The 19,852-nt window shown below is 40.1% G+C and overlaps 1 protein-coding gene across 1 annotated transcript; it reads right to left on the bottom strand.

Moving 5' to 3' along the window:
- Positions 1–699: 699 nt before the first annotated feature.
- On the bottom strand, positions 700–19,483 carry LOC135476982 (tryptophan decarboxylase-like). Its single transcript, XM_064757130.1, has 4 exons — positions 19,384–19,483; positions 3,093–3,255; positions 1,832–1,998; positions 700–1,301 (listed from the first exon to the last, which is right to left on the bottom strand). Exons 1-4 carry the CDS (start codon positions 19,481–19,483, stop codon positions 700–702), a joined length of 1,032 nt encoding a protein of 343 aa, XP_064613200.1.
- Positions 19,484–19,852: the final 369 nt, after the last annotated feature.

The following is a 19,852-nucleotide window of genomic DNA, read 5'->3' as shown; positions in this document are numbered from 1 at the left end:
CGATCACGGAGTTTCCGTTCGACATCGGAATCGATATCCTTTGAAGTGACATCGATCATGGCTATTATCTTATGCTTATATTTATGTAAATTTATATACTTATGGCTCTTGCTTATTTTTAATTATTATCATCGGTGCCAAAATAAAGAGAGCACCAAATGAGAACATGTACTGATAGAGTATGTTACCCAAAGTTTAAAGGCTGTACGTTTATAATGGTTTGTAATATCGCTGTTCAAAATAAGACTGTCATTACTAGACACTACCAATGTTTACCATTTATATTATATAATACCAATGCGGTCGTTGTGAGTTCAAGTGCAGCACATGCTGGCTTCCTCTCCTGGCGTACGTGGTATGGTCTTCCAGCAACCTGCAGATGGTCGTTGTCATTCCGAGTTCTGCCCGGCTTCCTCCCACCATAATTCTGGCCACCGTCGTATAAGTGAAATATACTTGAGTACGGCGTAAAACACCATTCAAATAAATAAGAAAAATAACACGTTAGTCTGCAGCACACTACAGCGACTTATTATAAATATCATATCAGAGTTACGCTGACATGTGCTTAATTGTAATCGTAACTGTACATTCTGAAAATTGTCTGTCTTTACACTGTCTTTCAGACAAGCTTTTGCAGTAAGTAACTGAGAAAATTCATGTATAAATATTTTAGCCACTGTGTGTCTTCTTGATCATTTAAAGTCTTGTAATGAAAATGTCTTTTTCTCTTAAAATGACATCTAAGTTCCTCCTGATGGCGGACAATGCGATGTCAACATCCTCGATGTGGGAACGGAAGGACAAAATGCATAACCGGATGTAGAACAAGCCGTCTGCTGTTGTCGGTGTCATACAGACTTGTCCCTCCTTGGCTATCAGCTCGTGCCATTTGCGCGTGACGTCATTTCCGTCTTCACTGCCAGGTTGAAAGTACCGGAAGGCGATGACAGTCAGATCGGGCTCCGTGCACGTGACAACATCGGCCATATCACGAATTGACTTGAAGGCGTATTTCGTTAGTCGCACTTTTTCTCGCAACGCCGTTTTAATCATCTCTGTGCCCAGACTCTTCAACATAAACCACACCGGAAATGCTCTGAAGGGCCGGGTCAACTCGAAACCGAGGTCAGTCGGTGAATAACCGTCCTCGTCAGTTGAATCTGCAATAAACGGGGCGCTGTCTCTTGCCATTGCCCACTTCAAAAGTTTCCCATCCCGTACAAGCACGGCGGCCGATCCATATGGGGTCGAGAGGGATTTGTGGAAATCCAATGCCACAGAGTCGGACATGTTTATCCCTGAAGAAAGAGGAGAAGACGTCATTAGGGATTTAATCGTTTAGTGTGTTTTTCCCTATCTTTATATCTTATTTGTATAACAAAAACTCAAACTCTTGACAAGGTATCCTTTAAGGCTGACCATAGGAAAGCTTTTTAAGAAACATGTAATTCCCAAAATGCCAAAACGGTGAAGTAATAGAATGAAAACGATCATTAATCTCCTTAACGATCCTTAAAATGTTTTGAAATGTTACACTACTTATATACTTGGAAAGCTAACGCCTGTACCTGGAATCCCCAGCTCCACATGTGCATGGAATTACACTTCAGTTGGTGACTAAAGGATTAAGGGACTAAGGGATTGGTGAGAATTATTTTTTATATTTTATATTTTTTATATTTTGCATTAGAGGTGTGGCAGTATCCTTAAATCTTGTCGACATTCTCACTTTTATTTGTGCGGGATTTTTAGCGTCGTGTATAGATAGCCACATCTGCTGTTTTCAGCTGTCATAGCATCCACCTTCAAAAGTACTTTGTATTCTCACCTTCACATCGCTTCTTCACAGCCTCGTCTAACATCAGGCACCCTCCAATAGCAGCATCCACGTGAAACCACAGACCGTGTTTCTGGGCCACCTCGCTGATATCTCCCAGTGGGTCGATCGTTCCCAGGCCGGTAGTGCCGACTGTGCCAACCACCATACAACCCGGCCTGGAACACAGAACATTTGAACATTAGTTTCTACTGGTGTGGCTATAGGTACATTTGTTTTGCTAGAACGCATTTGAGGTCAGTAACTAGTGTTGTGTCCGTTATATGTTAACGAGATTAGGTTGTCTAGTTCGTTAAACACCATGTATTCATGTATGTGTAACTGTGACTGATGGGTCCACCAGGGCCGAGTGTTTGCACTATTTCGCAGCACAATTATTCAGATGGACCTCACCAATGTGGTCGATGTGAGTTCAACTCCAGTTCATGCTGGCTTCGTTTCCGTTTATACAGGGCGGAGATCTGTCAGGATTCTGCGTTTTCCTCCCACCATAGACTTGGACGTCATCGTGTAAATGAGATATTCTTGAGAACGACGTCAAACACCAAACACATAAAAAAATACATCGATGTAACTCATTATGTAAGATTTCAGTAGGAAAACTAATTTTATATATACATCTACCAATTTGTGTACGTTCTTGCTGAATACTACATTTCACTGCATTACTACTTTAGCTGGGTAAGAAATACAGCAACCTATAAATTAGCATAAAAAATATTAAATTTGTCTATATCCTATGTGAAATTTTGCTATATAGAATCATACTGAAGCTATTCCTTTCTTTGTGGTGATATGTACCTCTCGGTCTTCAATTATCTGCTTTTCCAGTTTTCTGGAATCCATTCTGTATTTCACGGTAGGCACGTGTCTTACAATAACGTCCGCCAGGCCAACAACTCGCAGAGCTCTTGTATGGGAAAAGTGTGCTAGGTCTGTCATGTACACCACCGATCTATTAACGAAGAATAATTACGTCTTACTTGGAAACGTGTTCTGTAAGATAGAGCTTAGGGCTTTGGTGAATTTATTATGTAAAAAGTGCTCAACAACTCTAATACGTGGCTCGTTGAGACTATTGCCAACAAAATGCATCATGCTACTTGTGGGCTATAGCCTACAGACTATTTCGTATTCTGCAAAATTGATTCGAGTTTCACAGAGATAATTTTTACAGCCCATCCCATTTCCATTAGACCCATTTTAGCAGAAAATGCTCCAATAACTTATATTTCTCACTGCAACTACGTACCTACGGAACTGGCTGCTGTCCGCCAGTTTAACATGGCGGGCTGTGGAGAAAGCCACTATAATCCCTATGGAGGTTCCGGAGACTGTGCATCCTCGGGCTTGCTCGGGATATCCGATGATGTCACTCACCCATCTTAGTACACGCAGTTCAATGTCACAGCCACCTGCAGAGGACATTCAACCAAATGTACCAAATTAGATGTACAATGAGTAGTTGTAAAGCAGGTTGCTATATACAAGTCCGCAATACGGGCAATTAGACCCTAGATTTGCCTCCCAACTGAGGGAGCATGGGTTGGGTAATAATGCCAGATAGACATGACACAAATGAATTTCTGCACTGTTATTTTACTGACAGGTTAAATATACTGACACGCTTTAAAAACGCACCAACATGAATCCATGAAAATATCATGATAATTTGAGAATAAGAACAGAAATATTGACGGTTAGAAATTAAAGAAGCGCCAAAAACGTTGTCAGGTTTGATAGTCTTTGTGTGAAAGGCCACTCAAAGGCTGTCAGCACAATCGCTATTGCAGCAGTGATGATGCCATCACCTTGATTGAAGTTGAACTGACTACAAGGGGCAGAGCAGCACGGTTTGGGTGTCAGCACAGTATTATCACAAGACCGAACACACTATGGTTATTTCGACCAATTCATGGCGTTCTCTTCTCTTACGAATTTCACGTCAGGAACACCTACGGACCTATGCGTTTCTGGCGATGCCGTGGTGAACGCTATCTTGAAAATTGTGTTGTGCAAGCTAATCGATGGGGTGGAAATCGAAAGTGTGATGGTTTGAGGCGATGGTTTCATTACAGAACGCATCTCCATATATGTATTGGCCGTGTTATGCGGTTTACTACAGGAACGTCATTTTCAAACGTCGCATTGTACCATAGTTTGGTCAACACCTAGAGTTGCATACTTTCTAACAGGATAACACCAAGAGTTGCATACTTTCTAACAGGACAACACCAAGAGTTGCATACTTTCTACCAGGACAACACCAGGAGTTGCATACATTTACTTTCTAACAGGACAACATCAGAGCCCAAATAGCAGGGCTTCCTGCCACAGAATGATGTACTTGTAGTTACATGGTTACTGAGTGATAAAATACACAAATACATGGTGTCATTAATCCTCATATTGGGCCAATATGAATTTATCCTGCAAAGACACAGTCAATTCAATGCAGAAGATGGATGTATAGGTGAATCGATTCAGTGATGTGTGAACTGTATTCAGAACCCAACACAGCAGACACATTTAACGTCGTCTGCAGGATTCCAGATTTTATGCCGTGTCAGACAAAATACTCCGCTTTTCACTGGACAGTCAAGGTCACGTTGGGTACAGACATATTCTCGAATCCTGCAGGTGACGTCAATTGTGTCTGCTGAGTAGGTTATCTCCCTTTGTTTCGATCCATCGATGGTCACATCGCTGAAGCAATTCGGTTTTCTGCACTGAATTGATGGGCCCTTGCAGGATAAATTCGTTACATGGTGACTCAGTGATAAGATACACAAATACATGGCGTCAGCAATCGTCACATTGGGCGAGGCGTACGAATTTATCCTGCAAAGAGGTCTCGCTCAATTATTAACACCATATATTTGCGTATCCTTTCACTGAGAGACCTTGTAATTAATATCTGTAACTCACCTGCCCGTTGTTGTCTATTGAAGAGCAGAGTACTGAGGGATAAATTTTAATCCATCACCTGCCTTGTATTAATGTGATTGTATATTGAATGTGATGAGATGGTGACATCACTGCATGTTTTTACCTAATTCTCCTTAAGCCTTTGTGCTGGGGGTGGGGCGTGTAATTTGCCACTACGTATGCTTTGACATGAACAGTTTGAATAAAACCCCGACTGAGATAACCTAATAAGACGCCTGTTTCACTGGTATCGTGTGACCATTTACCACCTAGCACGCTGTCGTCGCTGCTCAAGTTTTGCTCTCTAAGCTGTACGTCTTTAATTATATTATTTCCCGATCTTTCGCCCGACGAGCACTAATGGGACGGCGACCCCAAATTGCCAGCTTTACAGATCTCGCACTTACCATAGGCTACAACATGAATAACTGTTATCTACCGATCGTGTCCATAAGAAAGGCAATGCAATTTTAAGACAATTCAGGCAAAAAGGCAATTTGCATTGTTTACAATGCAGACAGAAGTGGTCATACCAGTAATGACTTTATCTTTGGACCTCTTGTGTTTTCCATTTCCTCTTCATTAAAATATTGTACCTTCCAATGACAGTTGTCATAACTAGTGCGTAACTGATATATATGAGTGTGAATGTAATACACAGCCAACACCATATTTAGTTCAGCGTCAGTTTCACTTTTCACCTCTTGTTCGTTTTAATGCGTTTCAGTATATATCAGAAATTTCTCTATATTGGGTAGAGCTGAAAACTATTTATCCCTTTAAAGTAACAAAATTCTTCGCTTGAGCAGCAAAAACTAAACAAAACACATGGCGGTCATGCTAGGCTGCTTTTTTGATATGCTGTGGGGAAAAGTGCAAGCTGCGCGTGCTGATATGGCAGTGCACCACACGAAAGGGGAGATATATATATATGTCTTTGGGATTGATAAAATTGATAAATTTTCTACGTAAATAATAAGGTAAAATAAACTGCCACGTACCTGTATATAACTCGGTAGCTTCATTCACCCCTGACCGTATCTACCATTATAAAAATTAAACCGTTACCCTGACCTTGCTAATTTATGCATCGATGAATATCTATGTCACCCGTTAATTCAGTTTTATGTTCTAGTCAATCGGTCGAGGAAAGGTCGGCTTTTTCACGAAACTGAACCATGTTCGAATCCGAAATACCGAAAAATAATCAACCAATTGAAGGGCCTCCGTGGATCAGTCGGTTAGCGTGCTAGCGCAGCGTAATGACCCAGGAGCCTCTCACCAATGCGGTCACTGTGAGTTCAAGTCCAGCTCATGATGCTTTCCTCTCCGGCCGTAAGTGGGAAGGTCTGGCAGCAACCTGTGGATGGTCGTTGGTTTCTCCCGGGCTGTGTCCGGTTTCCACCCACAATAATGCTGGCTGCCGTCGTATAAGTGAAATATTCTTGAGTACGGTGTAAAACACCAATCAATCAATTCAACCAATTGAAACATATTTGTATATGTGGGTTTACATCTCTATTGTTTACAATCTATTAATTGACTGATCGAGCCATTTTTACTTGATTGACTGGTCAAATTTATGGAGTGCCCGGAGTAGCCCACTGACCATTTGCCAGATACAGCTGTACCGGATAAACAATTTCGCCCCAGCCGAAACAGCGAGAACTACATTTGAGCGTGAACTCAGTGGTCAAGACCCCAGTAAACACTGCGAGCCGGGGTCGAGTTTACAAACTATCGGCACACTATGCCATCAGCGCATTTACCATGGTGACGTATCTCCCAGCTTGTTATTTTCGTATGCGACTGCATTGTAAAACAGACCCCAGAGCGTAAAACAAATAGGTGCCCTTTGTGAAACCGGTCTTTTTTCCATGCAAGGCTGTTGCATGTTTTTGAGAAAATCAAAAAGACTGAAAGTTTTACCTGGGCTTACAAATGGGGCTAGTTGTAGAATATGTGCGATGCTGGCCAGATACTCTGAAACTGAATAGAGGAGATGTCCGGATCCTGATACTAAACCGAAAAAGGTTGGGTGGCTCATATCTACACCTACAACAAACAAAGGCGGAAGGTCAGAATGATACGCATTGCGGAAGTTTTCCCACGTAAAATAGTTGTAAGTCTGGACTGTTACTTTATATACCTTTTTGTGGGCAGAGCTATTGTTCAGCTTAAAAACGGAGAGGCGATTGCGGGGTTAAGTTAAGGTGAATTTTTAAGCCAGAAATCTTAAGTGAGATCGACACTGATTCGCTAAGTTGGTTTCCAGGACAAATTATAGCTAATGAGGGCAAGCGAGAGACCAGACCAAGTCCAGCTGCTTGACAAATTGAAAACAGTTGACCCGGGTCTGGAATAGCTTCATTCACACATAAACCTAATACCTCCCACACGTACTCTGGATACGATTGTTAAATACGCCCTTGACACAAAAGCATTTAGCAAAAAAACTGGTAAGAAGAACAAACTGATAATTGTCTTTAGCATAAACAACAACAGTATAAAAATTAGAAGCAGGATAGCGTCAACTGTGTGATAGTTAAAAAATGGCCACATGTAATCGGTGCAATAAGGCCTCTTTGTTAATTTACCTGACCAACAGTCTTTTTTTCTAACTGTTCACTTAAACGCTGAAATAGTAGGAAAGGCGGTGAAAGCCTCACGTGAAAATTAGCTATCACGTCGAAAAACCTATTAGCTTTCGATTGTCAGTATGGTTTCTTATAGCGGATAGACAGATATCCATGCAATAAATTGGATTTTGCGGTTAGTTTAAGTGTTAAGCTGATGCACAGTTATGAGCAGGGGACTGAGAACGGATGGCCGTTCCACAATGCGTACAAGATGGGCTGGATACTGATTTAACTTGTCAGGGTGAGCTGGCAAGAAAACTGCCTCGAGAGAATAATTGCTTGAAGAAAAGTATTATGACTTTGCGTTATTTTGCCTTAGTAAAGTTAGATTTATTACTAAAATTTCTTCCAAAATCCGAATGAATGAGTCAAATCTGTTATCAATCAGAAGGGTTCGCTTCGGGAACAGTAGATTTAGGGTCAGTCCAGGGTCGAGTCACACCTAAGGCCTTAAAAGAGGAAGTTGTCACTTCCTGGCTTGGTGTTCAGCAACGACTGGTTGACCCTTATCAGTATAATGGCTTGAGTGGGGCAGCTTACTTGCCTTAAGTAAGGCGTGTCAGTAAAGCAGCACTAGATAAAATAGCAGTGGAACTCCGTCCCGCAACAAGGAGGAACATTACATGTACTCTAAGGGTTCCATTGTCGTCATTTGACTGAAAAATTGTTACTTGCGACGTTAAACCCAAAACCCTCACTCAATCAATCAGAAGGTCCTGCTATGTTGAGTAAATTCCCGTAAGTCCGTACAGCCACCTATACCAAATACCTCCACCCATGCAGGACGAAAAGCAGCAGGACGGCTAAAACACGAACATCGCCTCGCGCCGCACTAAAAGAAACACTGGCCCTTCGAACACGCAGCAGAGCTGACACACTTTGGTTGGGTATCAGGCGTTTTTGTTTGTATTTTCTCATTGTCACATTGTTTAATACCGATGTTACGGAAGAGATCTTAGTTTTTGTGACGTCACTCTAGATAGATATAACATGGCAAAATGAGGTCACCAAACGAGTGGGTAGGTACTGAAGATTGTTTGCTATTTATTTTGTTAATAAGGAGTGTAGAATTTTTGAAAATATTTTGTTTAAATGTTTTAAACATTTCTGGAATACTGCTTTATGAATTAATTCTGCTTTAATGGCTAGCTTTATGTTTATTTTAAAGCTATCAGATTATCTATATACCGTTTAGTTAATGTTAATGGGTCTGGTGAGGAGAACGTACGAGAACAGGTGTAGGTCAACCTATAGGGCAATGGTGGGGGGTGCAATTTGTACCCATTGGAAGACCTATACAGTGTTCGTATATGGTTTCCCCAAATTTTGCACAGATGTTATTAATGAAAAACTCAAGCAACTCGATGAACAACGAAACATCCTATGAATGGTTACCCTTGTCTGTAGGTGAACTGAAGGCTTTGTTGGCTTGACCGTTAATGTAGCGATAAACAGTATTATTAAACACCGATACATTTAGTGTTAAAATACTATCATTTGTTATTTATTATTTGATTGGTGTTTCACGCCGTACTCACTTATATTTCATTTATACTCGAGCGGCCAGCAGTATGTTGGGAGGAAACCCACGACCATCCGCAGGTTGTTGACAAGCCTTCTATCATTTAAATCTGTGTGAGGAATCAGTGTGAGGACGTGGTTGATGACTTAAAACACAAGCAAGATGTAATTTCTAATGATCAAGTTTGTCTGAACACATTAAATGACGCTTACCTGAGCGTACAACGTGCTGGTCAAACACACGTATTAACTCCTCTAATCTTAGTGGGTCATTTCCATCTGCATTATGCTTTCTAACCTTTTAGTTTGTCTGCTTCCTTCATTTTGAAACTGAATACTTGGGTTGAAACGATGTGGTATTGAAATTTCAGATCTACCGTTGACCTCATTACCACGGCTTGAAGAAGCTGATGGCCAATGTTCCCTCTTGGACGATTGAATCTCAGGTTTTTTCAAACGGCTCAGGAAAAGTTTTTGTATAGTCTGCCAAAGCCTTTAGTGCGTTGTTCTGCATGGCCTCATCCTCTGTATGTTCCCACTTGTCGGCGATATCACGGAGCTTGCCGTCTCTCTTCCGCTTCATATTGACGTTCCATTACAAATTCTGGCTAGCAAATGATATCCGTAGAACATCCAAAGAAGATAGGTACCAGGCAAATGGACCAGTCTCCTATCAGAATTGTAAGCCTACATACCAAGAGTTCAGAACAGCCTCACGGTGAAATGCTGACATGTCTTACATTTTTAGTAGGTCGAAGTAACACTTGGCTAGTCATGCATCATATAAAAGGACAGTACATGACCCCGGGGCAATTTAACAAGGAAATATAGATTCACCTTCTTGGTCATTTTTCTCTATTTTTAGGGGGAAAATTCATGTAAATGACTAACCAAGAGTTTCCAAAGGCATTTATGTGACTGATCGCAAAAGATATGTTGAAAACAATGTGTTTTCATCTTGTTACGCCGTAACAAAACAAACTTATAGAGGAACTATCGGCCAAAGGGATACACTGCGGGTGACAAGTAATGCTCTTTATAAAGTAATTATTTGTAATTTAAACAAAAAATTATTCTTTCTCGGTTTAAATGTATGTGGAGCCTCACAGTATCAGACCTATGCTCCTTGGAGCTCGTAACACTTATTGTCTTTATAGAGACAAGAAAAATAATTTAAAAAAAGAACATGAAAATTGGGAAAGTCAAAGCAGTTTGATTCCATTTGATTCAATCTGTCGTCGCTGATCTGGTTTTTCTCTCTCTATGCTGTACCCTTACAGATTCAAAGCTAAACTAGCTTCATCATCTGAATGGGTTCTGGACTGAGGTAAACTTGTAGGCAATAGAGTTGATCCAACATACGGAATTCGAATGACCGCATTGTATTACATAAAGTATGCATGGATAAAACGGACTAGTGACCAGAGACAATGACTCTAGCCCCATGTTTTAAACAAGTAGAGGGTTTCGGACAAAACGGTATTTACACTGAGAACTGGAAAAAATTCCTTTTTCTTGCCTTTTTTTTCAGTCAAGTTTCCTCGGGTTAACCTCTCGGCGCTGAGCGCCAAGCGAAGCAGAAACAAATCTCACTTTTAAAGACTTTGATGACCCAGCCCTGTGTTTTTTAGATGACTTCTCAGTGATACCGTAGCGTGCGAGAACTATACCATGCCGTGTTACTGAACAATTGTCACGAGACTGAAGTCCTATAGATTGGGTTGGTTACGCCGTATTCGGTAATATCTAGGTGTATGTAAGCTGACAAAAATTTATAGGTATATGATATTAGCTTGACTTTAAAAGCTCACTTGAATACGCATGTATGTATAAATATGTACTGGATTGCCTGATCAGTGTATTTGCTACAAACCTACGAAGAAACGAAGAAAGTATACACAGTACGAAAATTCGACGGATTCATGCAAAGTGAAGCAGTCAACAGTTTTCAGTGATGTTGGAAAGACGCAAGATATGTTCTAACAGACAGAGTGAATTCAGAATTCAAATCGAATACCATGATAGAGTATAAGGTGTATCTCAGTTGCGTTTTGATTGCAACTGTTCAGATATCCAACCATGCAATCTGTCCCGAGTTAAGCTGAATTAGACACAATACTGAAGCAGAACGTTGGAGATTCGAGACGCTCTGTCCATATTTACTTACAAGAGAATTATACTCATTGTAAAATTTAAGAAACTTGGAGTGAAGCTTGATGGAATAGCCTTGACACACTACACTTTTCAAGCGACAACTACTGACGTTGAATGAAATTGTCACACGGCACATAGGATCTAACAAACGCTACAAACTGAGATATGTATCTTGCTGTCCAAGTAATTACAATTTACAATGTGAAATATGAACCTATTCGCCTTGTCACAAAAACTCTCTATTACACTAATCAAGACTCAGAAGTACACCAATTTTAACACGTATTTTGTTTATGAGAAAAACTACTACACAGACGCAAACATATTGATATAACGGAAGCAGTAGCAACTACGTAGTGTTAAATGCAAAGTGTCGTCTTATTTATAGATACCTCGATTCGTTTGTTGTTTCCAGACGAAACAATGCTTTGTTGGATAACACCTGGCTGCTAACTTGCCACAGGCATCTCTGTAAATGTTTTTTTTTCCAAGAAAAGCTATATTTCTCATTTCTCAACAGAAGCGAGGGCATAATTATATTCTGCCTCTCAGACTGATTACACAAGTATTGGATACAGAATAGGTTAGCATCGTTCCGAAACGTGAATATATCTGTCACATATATGGCCTTCGCTACAGTGGAATCCCGTGATCATGAAAGAGGTTCAAAGACAACTCAGGGTGAACACTTTCTCGGAATCAAGTCGACATCGTGACGGCAGGTTTACTGACCAGACGACACACCGGCGATTAACAATTCACCTATTTTACCCAAGGACTGATATCTGTGTTATGCTCAATGTAAAACATGCATTACACATGCACAAACCGAAAAGTTCTCCCATGTTTAGGAATCTTCATAATCCGTTCCAGGCTACTTGTAAATCCTAGTTTAGGAGACACCATGTACGTTCAGTAAACACCGAAAATTTGTCCAGTTTATGCTTATGTCAGTATGTTACAGAATCATCGTTTTTGTTGGTTTCGTTTTAATTTTAATTTGTAAACTGCCACCTTGCTCACGTCCTATTGTGTCAAGACGTAACTATATCCTTGTGTGCCGCGTAATGCCAAACTAATAAAACAAAATATTCTACATTTATTCACACGAAAAGACAGCTGATACTGTAAACTGAATGCTATAATTTCTTTCTGTTGATTTCTCTCGTCCAATTGCTGTTGCTAAAACGCAGTTTACATCAATTTGTGTCCATTGGATCCATGGGAATCTACCTGTACGGTTTATGATCTTAATGTAATTAAGGATGTACAGCATAGAGAGTAAAACCATAGCAGGGAGGGCAGTGTGATAGCTGGCAAATGGTCACACGTAACCGGTGAAATACGGTCTTTTCACTTCACCTCAGTCAGGGTTTTATTCTAACTGTTTATGTAAATGTATAAATAGTTGCAATGTACACGCCCCCTAGCACCATGGCGTCAGCACAATTATTTTTAAAAAATACGGCGATGGACCTTCCAAAATGCATATAGATGCGTTTGTGTTCCTTGAATCCATATCGATCGTTTAAAACGTTGAAACTTGCGGATGGTCGTGGGTTTCCCCCGGGCTGTGCCCGGTTCCTCCCACCATAATGTTGGCCGCCGTCGTATAAGTGAAATATTCTGGAGTACGGCGTACCAATGAAATAAATAAATGAATTCAGCCATGCTTACTAAATAAAAGTCCGATGGACGAGGTTTTTACATCCCCCCCCCAAAAAAAAAAAAAAACAACAAAAAAACAGCCAACCCAAAAAGAAAATGAAATTTTCACTCCCGGTATGCAGAAATTTAGTTACTTGTTTGTTTGAAACAGCAAGCTGTGTCACGAACTGTAGGGAGCCGCTAGCCTTTGCCCTTCAACAGCTACGACAGCTACAGCTTGGATTCATTAGTGTTAGGTTTGCCCACAAACCGGTCAACCAACAGTTAGATAAATAAGGTGCTGTGTAGTTATCGACTTTTAAGGCTTCACACGAGGTACATGAGCCTCGGGGCCAATAGAGTTCTAGTCATTGGTGTCAAACTCGTCTTCTTTAAGAAGATGGATCGAAGCATCTAGATGACATAGCTGATCCATGGAGGTGGAAGCCTGTGCAGGCATTTCCGAACAGGTTACCAGCAAACGTGCCAGATTATATAAACTTATTTTAATGCCGTTTGAAAAGGCATGTGGCAAATTTGCCAAATGTCCATCAGCGAGCAATTATATCTGACAAACGCAAGAAAATTATCTCTCAAAAATGAGCAAAATGACGGGGTTGCCAACCACAAGGAAAAAGATTAAAGCACTGAAGAAAACTGCATATGAAAAGAAAATCTCAGAACTACATCTGTGGAATGTGGAAGTAGCTAACAAGAACAAAAGAAGTTGTATCCAAAGCAGACGGAAAGCTAAAAAATTTGAGTGAAGTAATGTGGTTGTCAGATGAAGCTGTACAACAAGAAAGATTAGCAAGAGAAACTGATAACAAAATATTCTAGCCTGTTCACACTTTATGAAGAGCAAATGTTTTGTTGCCTTGAATAAAAAACACTGTTTTGAAAGAAATAAAAAGAAAACACAGCAGAGTTTAGCCAGATCGTCGATCAGTTCAATGTGTTTTCTATCTTGAGACATGGAATATTCTACAAGATAGGCAGAAGCCATTCTTGTTTTGTGCAACTTTTTTTGCATGTCACTTTATCGACGTGCCTGGGGGAAACATTTGATAGCGAGTTGCAAATAGGTATTGGATATTTTCAGTTATCTTCGGTTCTCACTGCTCTATTCATCGACTGACCTCCGATTTTCTAAATTATCTCAGGCGTATCGGGAAGCGCAATGACTCCGCCAGGTCTTTGCTGTCCGACAAACAGCCCGTTTAATAACAGTTCATCACTGTGGAGAATTCAATGTTTAGTTGATGGGGTATTATTTCTTGCATTATGCGAACCCGCCAGTAACGTGGAAATGTGCATCCAGTGCATACCATTGAGACCACCAGTACATGTACAACGACAACATCGTGGAGCGTCGGATCAGCCTGAAAACCCGGTTTATTAGTCTAAGTTATGCAAAACATTAAATCTTTGGAAATTCTGATTACAGCTATGAGCAGGAAATTATACTATGTGAGCCAGTCGTGTCATTCTTGTGTCTGCGCAGCATGTTAAGATCGTAGCTGAAAAAAAAATACCCCGGAGTCAAGACTAGCAAAATTTTTGTTGTCGTGGTTCACTGTGGCGGTGCTATCCGTTATCCGATCGGTGAATTCTAATAAAGGTCTAACAACGCCTTTTTCACCTAACACTCCTTATGCCATTTTGGGTGGAGGGAGCGGGCTACGTTGTTACGTTTTCAGCATATACATGAAAATTTTGATTAAAACTTTACATGACCATGAGACACTAGGCTGAATTTTACCGGTGACTTATCTGTCGCATCAATGGAAATCACCACGGGTATTAGACAACTTATATTCTAATGTATGTTTTTATAAACTGCTTAAGAAACGATCCCCGATGATGTTGACTGGTACCTTGTTGCCTTTATTACACTATTGACCGATTCACATTCGGTAACGTACTAGTCACAAGTCAGTGACAGTTACTACAAGGATATTTTTTAGAAAATTAAAAGTTTTCAGTGCTCAAACCATGTAGCATGTATGTACAAAATTTCCAGAATGGCTGGGCGGTGGGCATTGCCAGAGTGATGGACCCAGGGAGTGATAGCACATCATAATGGTGATTTTCTTGAATGTCGGGAATTGTCGAAAAACGTGGGCAGTGTGCAGTGATACGGGCATCCACTGACCATGCCCTCAGTATTTTTGATTATGGACAGGTTAAAAAACTTTCCGATTCCAACAAAGTAATTATTATTGCATTATTTTTGTTTTATTTGTGCTCTCCAATTTGTTCCAAAATAAAAAAAGAATGTACATGTAATCTATTTCTTTGATTGACCATAATATCATAATCTTCAAAAGCAATCCGTACACTATAATGTGCCCACCACAATTCTGCCCGCCGTCGGATAAGTGGAATATTCTTGAGTACGGCGTAAAACACCAATCAAATAAATAAATAAATAACCAATCAAATCAAATCATACCTTACATCATCCATTCAACTTGTAAGACAAAACGTTCGGTGGGATTTATGAATCCGTGTAATGTTGTGATGGTGTCCGAAAACCTTGTAGTATTCCGCAAGCATTTTTAAATAAGGGTTTAATGAATATGCATGTACGTATACCATTATGGAATAATGGTATAATAATATGTTAATGTTTTGTGGAAAAACAGCAGGTGATTTCAAATTTGCCTTGCTGCTTTATAGAGCGTGTCATGGAACATTTTGTAACACAATCCTTTATAACCGCAATAATGCAAAACGCAGTGTTAAATTTCAGGCAGAGACAAACTGATATACCCAGTTTATTAGAGGTTATCGAAATACTGATTTCTGTTTTATGGATGGCCTAAATTCTAGTGAAAAATACACGCGTGATTCCGATTTGCTCTGGGCTTTAAGGTTTCAAGTGTGATAAAATCGTGTGCTTGTCCAAAGGCCGATAATCAATAACACGTTTAATACATATATACATACAACTTAAAACATGATACACCAGATGCCCTTTTTTAAATAATATTCTTCAGAATTCCATCCAGAGGGAAAACTTTCTATATTCTTATAGTGAGGCTGATGTATGTCGCCAGTTTCTTTCACGGCACATTCATTTGAAATTTCCCCAGGCCTCTTGATTCCTATCACGTGACATTATATGTAAATTTACATATAATGTAAAAAAACGATACTTCCTCAGAAAAGACAAAATAAATCTATGAGATAAATGCCTAAAAACAGTTTTAACTTTACTGCCCAAGTGTTCTTTCCCCAAATGAGAAAGTCGATAGTTAATCCCCTCGTGCACATTTTTTAAACGAATCCATTCTTTAGATACACTTCAGACATCTTAGACAATTCACAGACCTGAAATGTGAAAGAGCGCGTTTTTCTGGTGAGGAAAAAGCCGAATGCTTGTGTAACTATGAAATTCAGCAAACCCATGTTTGTAGGTGTTTTGTGTTCTAGCCATATTTTTGTTTGACTGGTATTTAACGCGGTAGGAAATTACGACTTTTTTATTTTAGCATGTATACGTCGACGGCAAAATTTGTGAATGAATAAAGCTCGGAGAATACCCGTCTAAGACACAAAATTTCCCCATATACCTGACACACCTCCTAACGTCAAGCTTGACCCAAGCTGGCCATTGATTAGGATCGAATGAGCGGAGGAAAGCTGACCGTGGAACGTTGTTATTGGTTGACGGCTGGAATACGAATGTCTGTTTCGACGCATTGATAAGTTAACAGGGCCGAACCAAATCACCTTGCTTGAAGTCATTTTCATATAAATGTTACTATTGTAAACTGATTGGAACAATTCAGGGTAAACGTTATATAATTTGTAACCATTCTTAGGAGATTTAGAAATCCCTTAATGAAAGTACATGCACCGTATCGTACGTGTGCAACAGACGTACAGTTTCGGCAAACTCCGACAGATATGTATATTCTGTCTAAGCTGAAGAACTAAGACCTCTTTGGTCTAATGGTTAGACCATGCGCCTCGAAGTCGGGAGACCCGGGATTAAATCCGACTTCGAGTAAATTACTACGGGTAATATCGCTTTACTTCATAGCCGTTGTCGTGTGACAAGAAAGGTCAGATGAGAAAACTTTGTTTGATTTTATGTTCTAATTTCGGGATATACGTTGAAAGTTATTAGCGATTCGGTGATTACTATGGAGAGAATGCTTCCCTTCTACAGTGTCTAATCGCACAAAACAACCCGCATGAAAAAAAAAACCCACAGTGATGATGAAGAGTGCATGTCTGAATTTTACTTGAAGTTTTGACATATAATTTCAGAAAGTTAAATAATTCCAAGCAGTTGTACACGTCACATTTTTCTTCGCCTTAGATTGTATTCAAGGCGATAATGTGTGTTGAAGCAGTTCCCAAAACAATCACATGTGGCATCCCAAGAAGTACGGACAAGCTCGGAGATAGATCAAGCCAGCCGTTGTTTGGCCTTTTTTCCTATTTCAGAAAAAAATTTAACCAAAATTAAAACTGTTTGAAGGTTTTATTGTACACCGAAAACTAATTAAAATACAGAGCCGGCACGTATTTGCTGTTGATATTCCGGCTTTAAGGAACGACGTAGTCTTGCTTTCTAGAGCGATTGTCAAAGACGCTGGTTTCGTATTTGGCATAAACCTCATTAAAATTATTGATTCCACCAAAATCTGTTTTCTTTAGCAGCAAACCTCTTTAATCCGTCTTTAATGGATTCTTACGACGAAGGATTTTTTTTTTGTTTTGTTATGACAGCTTGCTCATCTACATGCTACATAGGTTATGAATTAGAATTGGTGTCACACCACTACCCCAAAAAATTCATCATGAGTTTTTTCTACCGTATTTCTAAATCCGTTTGAGCAAGTCAGAAACCTACACAGCCACACGTTTCAGTTCTTTTACTACACCAGACAAATTAGCCAACCCTTCATCGAATTATAATCGATAGTTGTCAAAAATCTCTCCAAAGAGTTCTGCTGGTGGAGTAAGTCTTACCGGGGTATGGTCCCTTTGACATGTGGTATTGTTAAATATGATTTTAGTAAACTTTAGACCAGTGTCGTTGAATAAATCGCAATTAACATCTCTGCCTTGTTGGCATACTATAACATTATAACAATGCAAAGGGACAAGGCCTCGAAGATGCTTAGTCCACCAGCAGAACCCTGGTTTATGCGCAATCCAAACATCTTCGGTGCGCTGGTACATTGTGCCTGGCCCGTATTCCCGGAGTTCACAGCCCTCAGACTGATAGTACTTATAGATGAACTGAGTCGAGTCTGATTCACATTTTAACCCGCAGCAAACGGTCTGCCAAGGTGCCTTTCTCCGCCATTTGCTAAAGGAGGAGAAAACTTAAATATCAAACAAATACCATTGAAAAGAGTATGCATTTTCTCACAGGTGACAAAATTCTAATATGTACCTCAAGTTGATAAATTATCAATAAAGTCAGCGCCAAAATCCGCTGTGGGCGACTCCATTTTGCCTAAGAACTAGTCCTAAAGTCTTCTGTGTTGGGAGGAGAATTGCCGTTGGAAACCTCCCAATTACAGGGTGTTAAAGATGGAGGACGCGATGGGCTCAGCGATTTATACCAGCTTTGCCGTTTTCAGGCTTTACGTGTGTGGCGAGGAAAAATCGCAAAATTATGCAGCAGGCACCACCAATTAGAAAAAATGCGCTCATTTCAGCCTATAGTGTCATAATTTTAAGTTTTCTTCTCCTTTAAAGACACTGTATGCCATTTCCGACATGTTGCATACATGTACCAGTATACCGACCTGTCGAGCTTTATAACATGATTCTTAACGGTTCCTTTGAACATGACACATGGTGTCTACCTCTCTCAAGACATGTTCACACGGAGCACACTGAAGTTAGCAGCGGGTTATATGTAGGATTTTTCTGATGTGGGGAAATGTGGGGAAAAAAGCAATTCACACCTGCTCAACTTTTCTTACAACCCAGTGACTGTGAGGACAGCGCAGGTGACAGGATCGAGTTCCAGGTTAGTGAATGTAAGGATCAAGCCCAGTTACTGTGGAAGCTAAACTAGGAACATGGCTAACCGATCTCAGAGCCAGACGAGACCATAGAGCGATGTTGTTGTTCAAGATCAGTTATTTGAATAACTAATAACTAACCAGCAGCGGGTTAGTTATTCGAATAACTAATAACTAACTCTCTGCTCTTTAGTCATTCCAAATCAGTTATTCAAATAACTAACCAATATTCTTGAATACGGCGTAAAACACCAATCAAATAAATAAATATAAATGAAATAAATAGCCCGGTGCTAGCTTAGTTATTGGTTATTCGAATAACTAACCTGCTGCTAGTTAGTATGACTAACCCGCTGCTGTGTTAGCCATTAGTTATTCGAGTAAATGATTTTGAATTACTACACCGCTGCTGGGTTAGATATTGGTTATTCGAATAACTAACCCGCTGCTGGTTAGTTATTATTTATTCAAATAACTAACCCGGTGCCGGTTTAGTTATTGGTTATTCGAATAACTAACCCGCTGCGAGATCAGTTATTACTTATTCAAATAACTGATCTTGAACAACAACATCGCTCTATGGTCTCGTCTGGCTCTGAGATCGGTTAGCCATGTTCCCAGTTTAGCTTCCACAGTAACTGCGCTCGATCCTTACATTCACTAACCTGGAACTCGATCCTGTCACCTGCGCTGTCCTCACAGTCACTGGGTTGTAAGAAAAGTTGAGCAGGTGTGAATTGCTTTTTCCCCCACATTTCCCCACATCAGAAAAATCCTACATATATACATGTACTTATGTATTTTTACAAATGCGCACGCGCGCGTGTGAGTTTGTGTGTGCGTGAATCAGATATGCATTTTTGCTTTAGTTATTTTTATTCCCCATAAACTGTGGTGTAAAATCTACGTGAACTGCGTGAACTTTCATGCAGTTGTTTTGGAAATAGTTACAGACGCAAAACACTTTTGCGCAGCTGTAAACGTCTCTTGTTTCGTGCCTCTTAGATTCAGTACAATTAATATTCAGTAATATGTGTTGAAGCATCCGAGGCAGCTCATCAGCAATCGCGTAGATCAAGCTAGCGATTGTGTAGCAATTCGTCAGTTTTTGCTGGAAAAATGAG

Source organism: Liolophura sinensis, chromosome 10, assembly GCF_032854445.1.
Source record: "Liolophura sinensis isolate JHLJ2023 chromosome 10, CUHK_Ljap_v2, whole genome shotgun sequence".
Taxonomy (NCBI): domain Eukaryota; kingdom Metazoa; phylum Mollusca; class Polyplacophora; order Chitonida; family Chitonidae; genus Liolophura; species Liolophura sinensis.
Note: the sequence above shows the minus strand (reverse complement) of the source record. Positions and strands in the feature narration are given on the sequence as shown.

Bases quoted from the DNA above. Each gene is read 5' to 3' on its own strand.
- LOC135476982 (XM_064757130.1), bottom strand. From the start codon at position 19,483: ATGTGGGGGAAAAAGCAATTCACACCTGCTCAACTTTTCTTACAACCC. The intron at 3,256-19,383 runs GTAAGGATCGAG...TGTCCTCTGCAG, and splicing joins CGAGTTCCAGGTTAGTGAAT to GTGGCTGTGACATTGAACTG. The intron at 1,999-3,092 runs GTACGTAGTTGC...TCTGTGTTCCAG, and splicing joins GACAGCAGCCAGTTCCGTAG to GCCGGGTTGTATGGTGGTTG.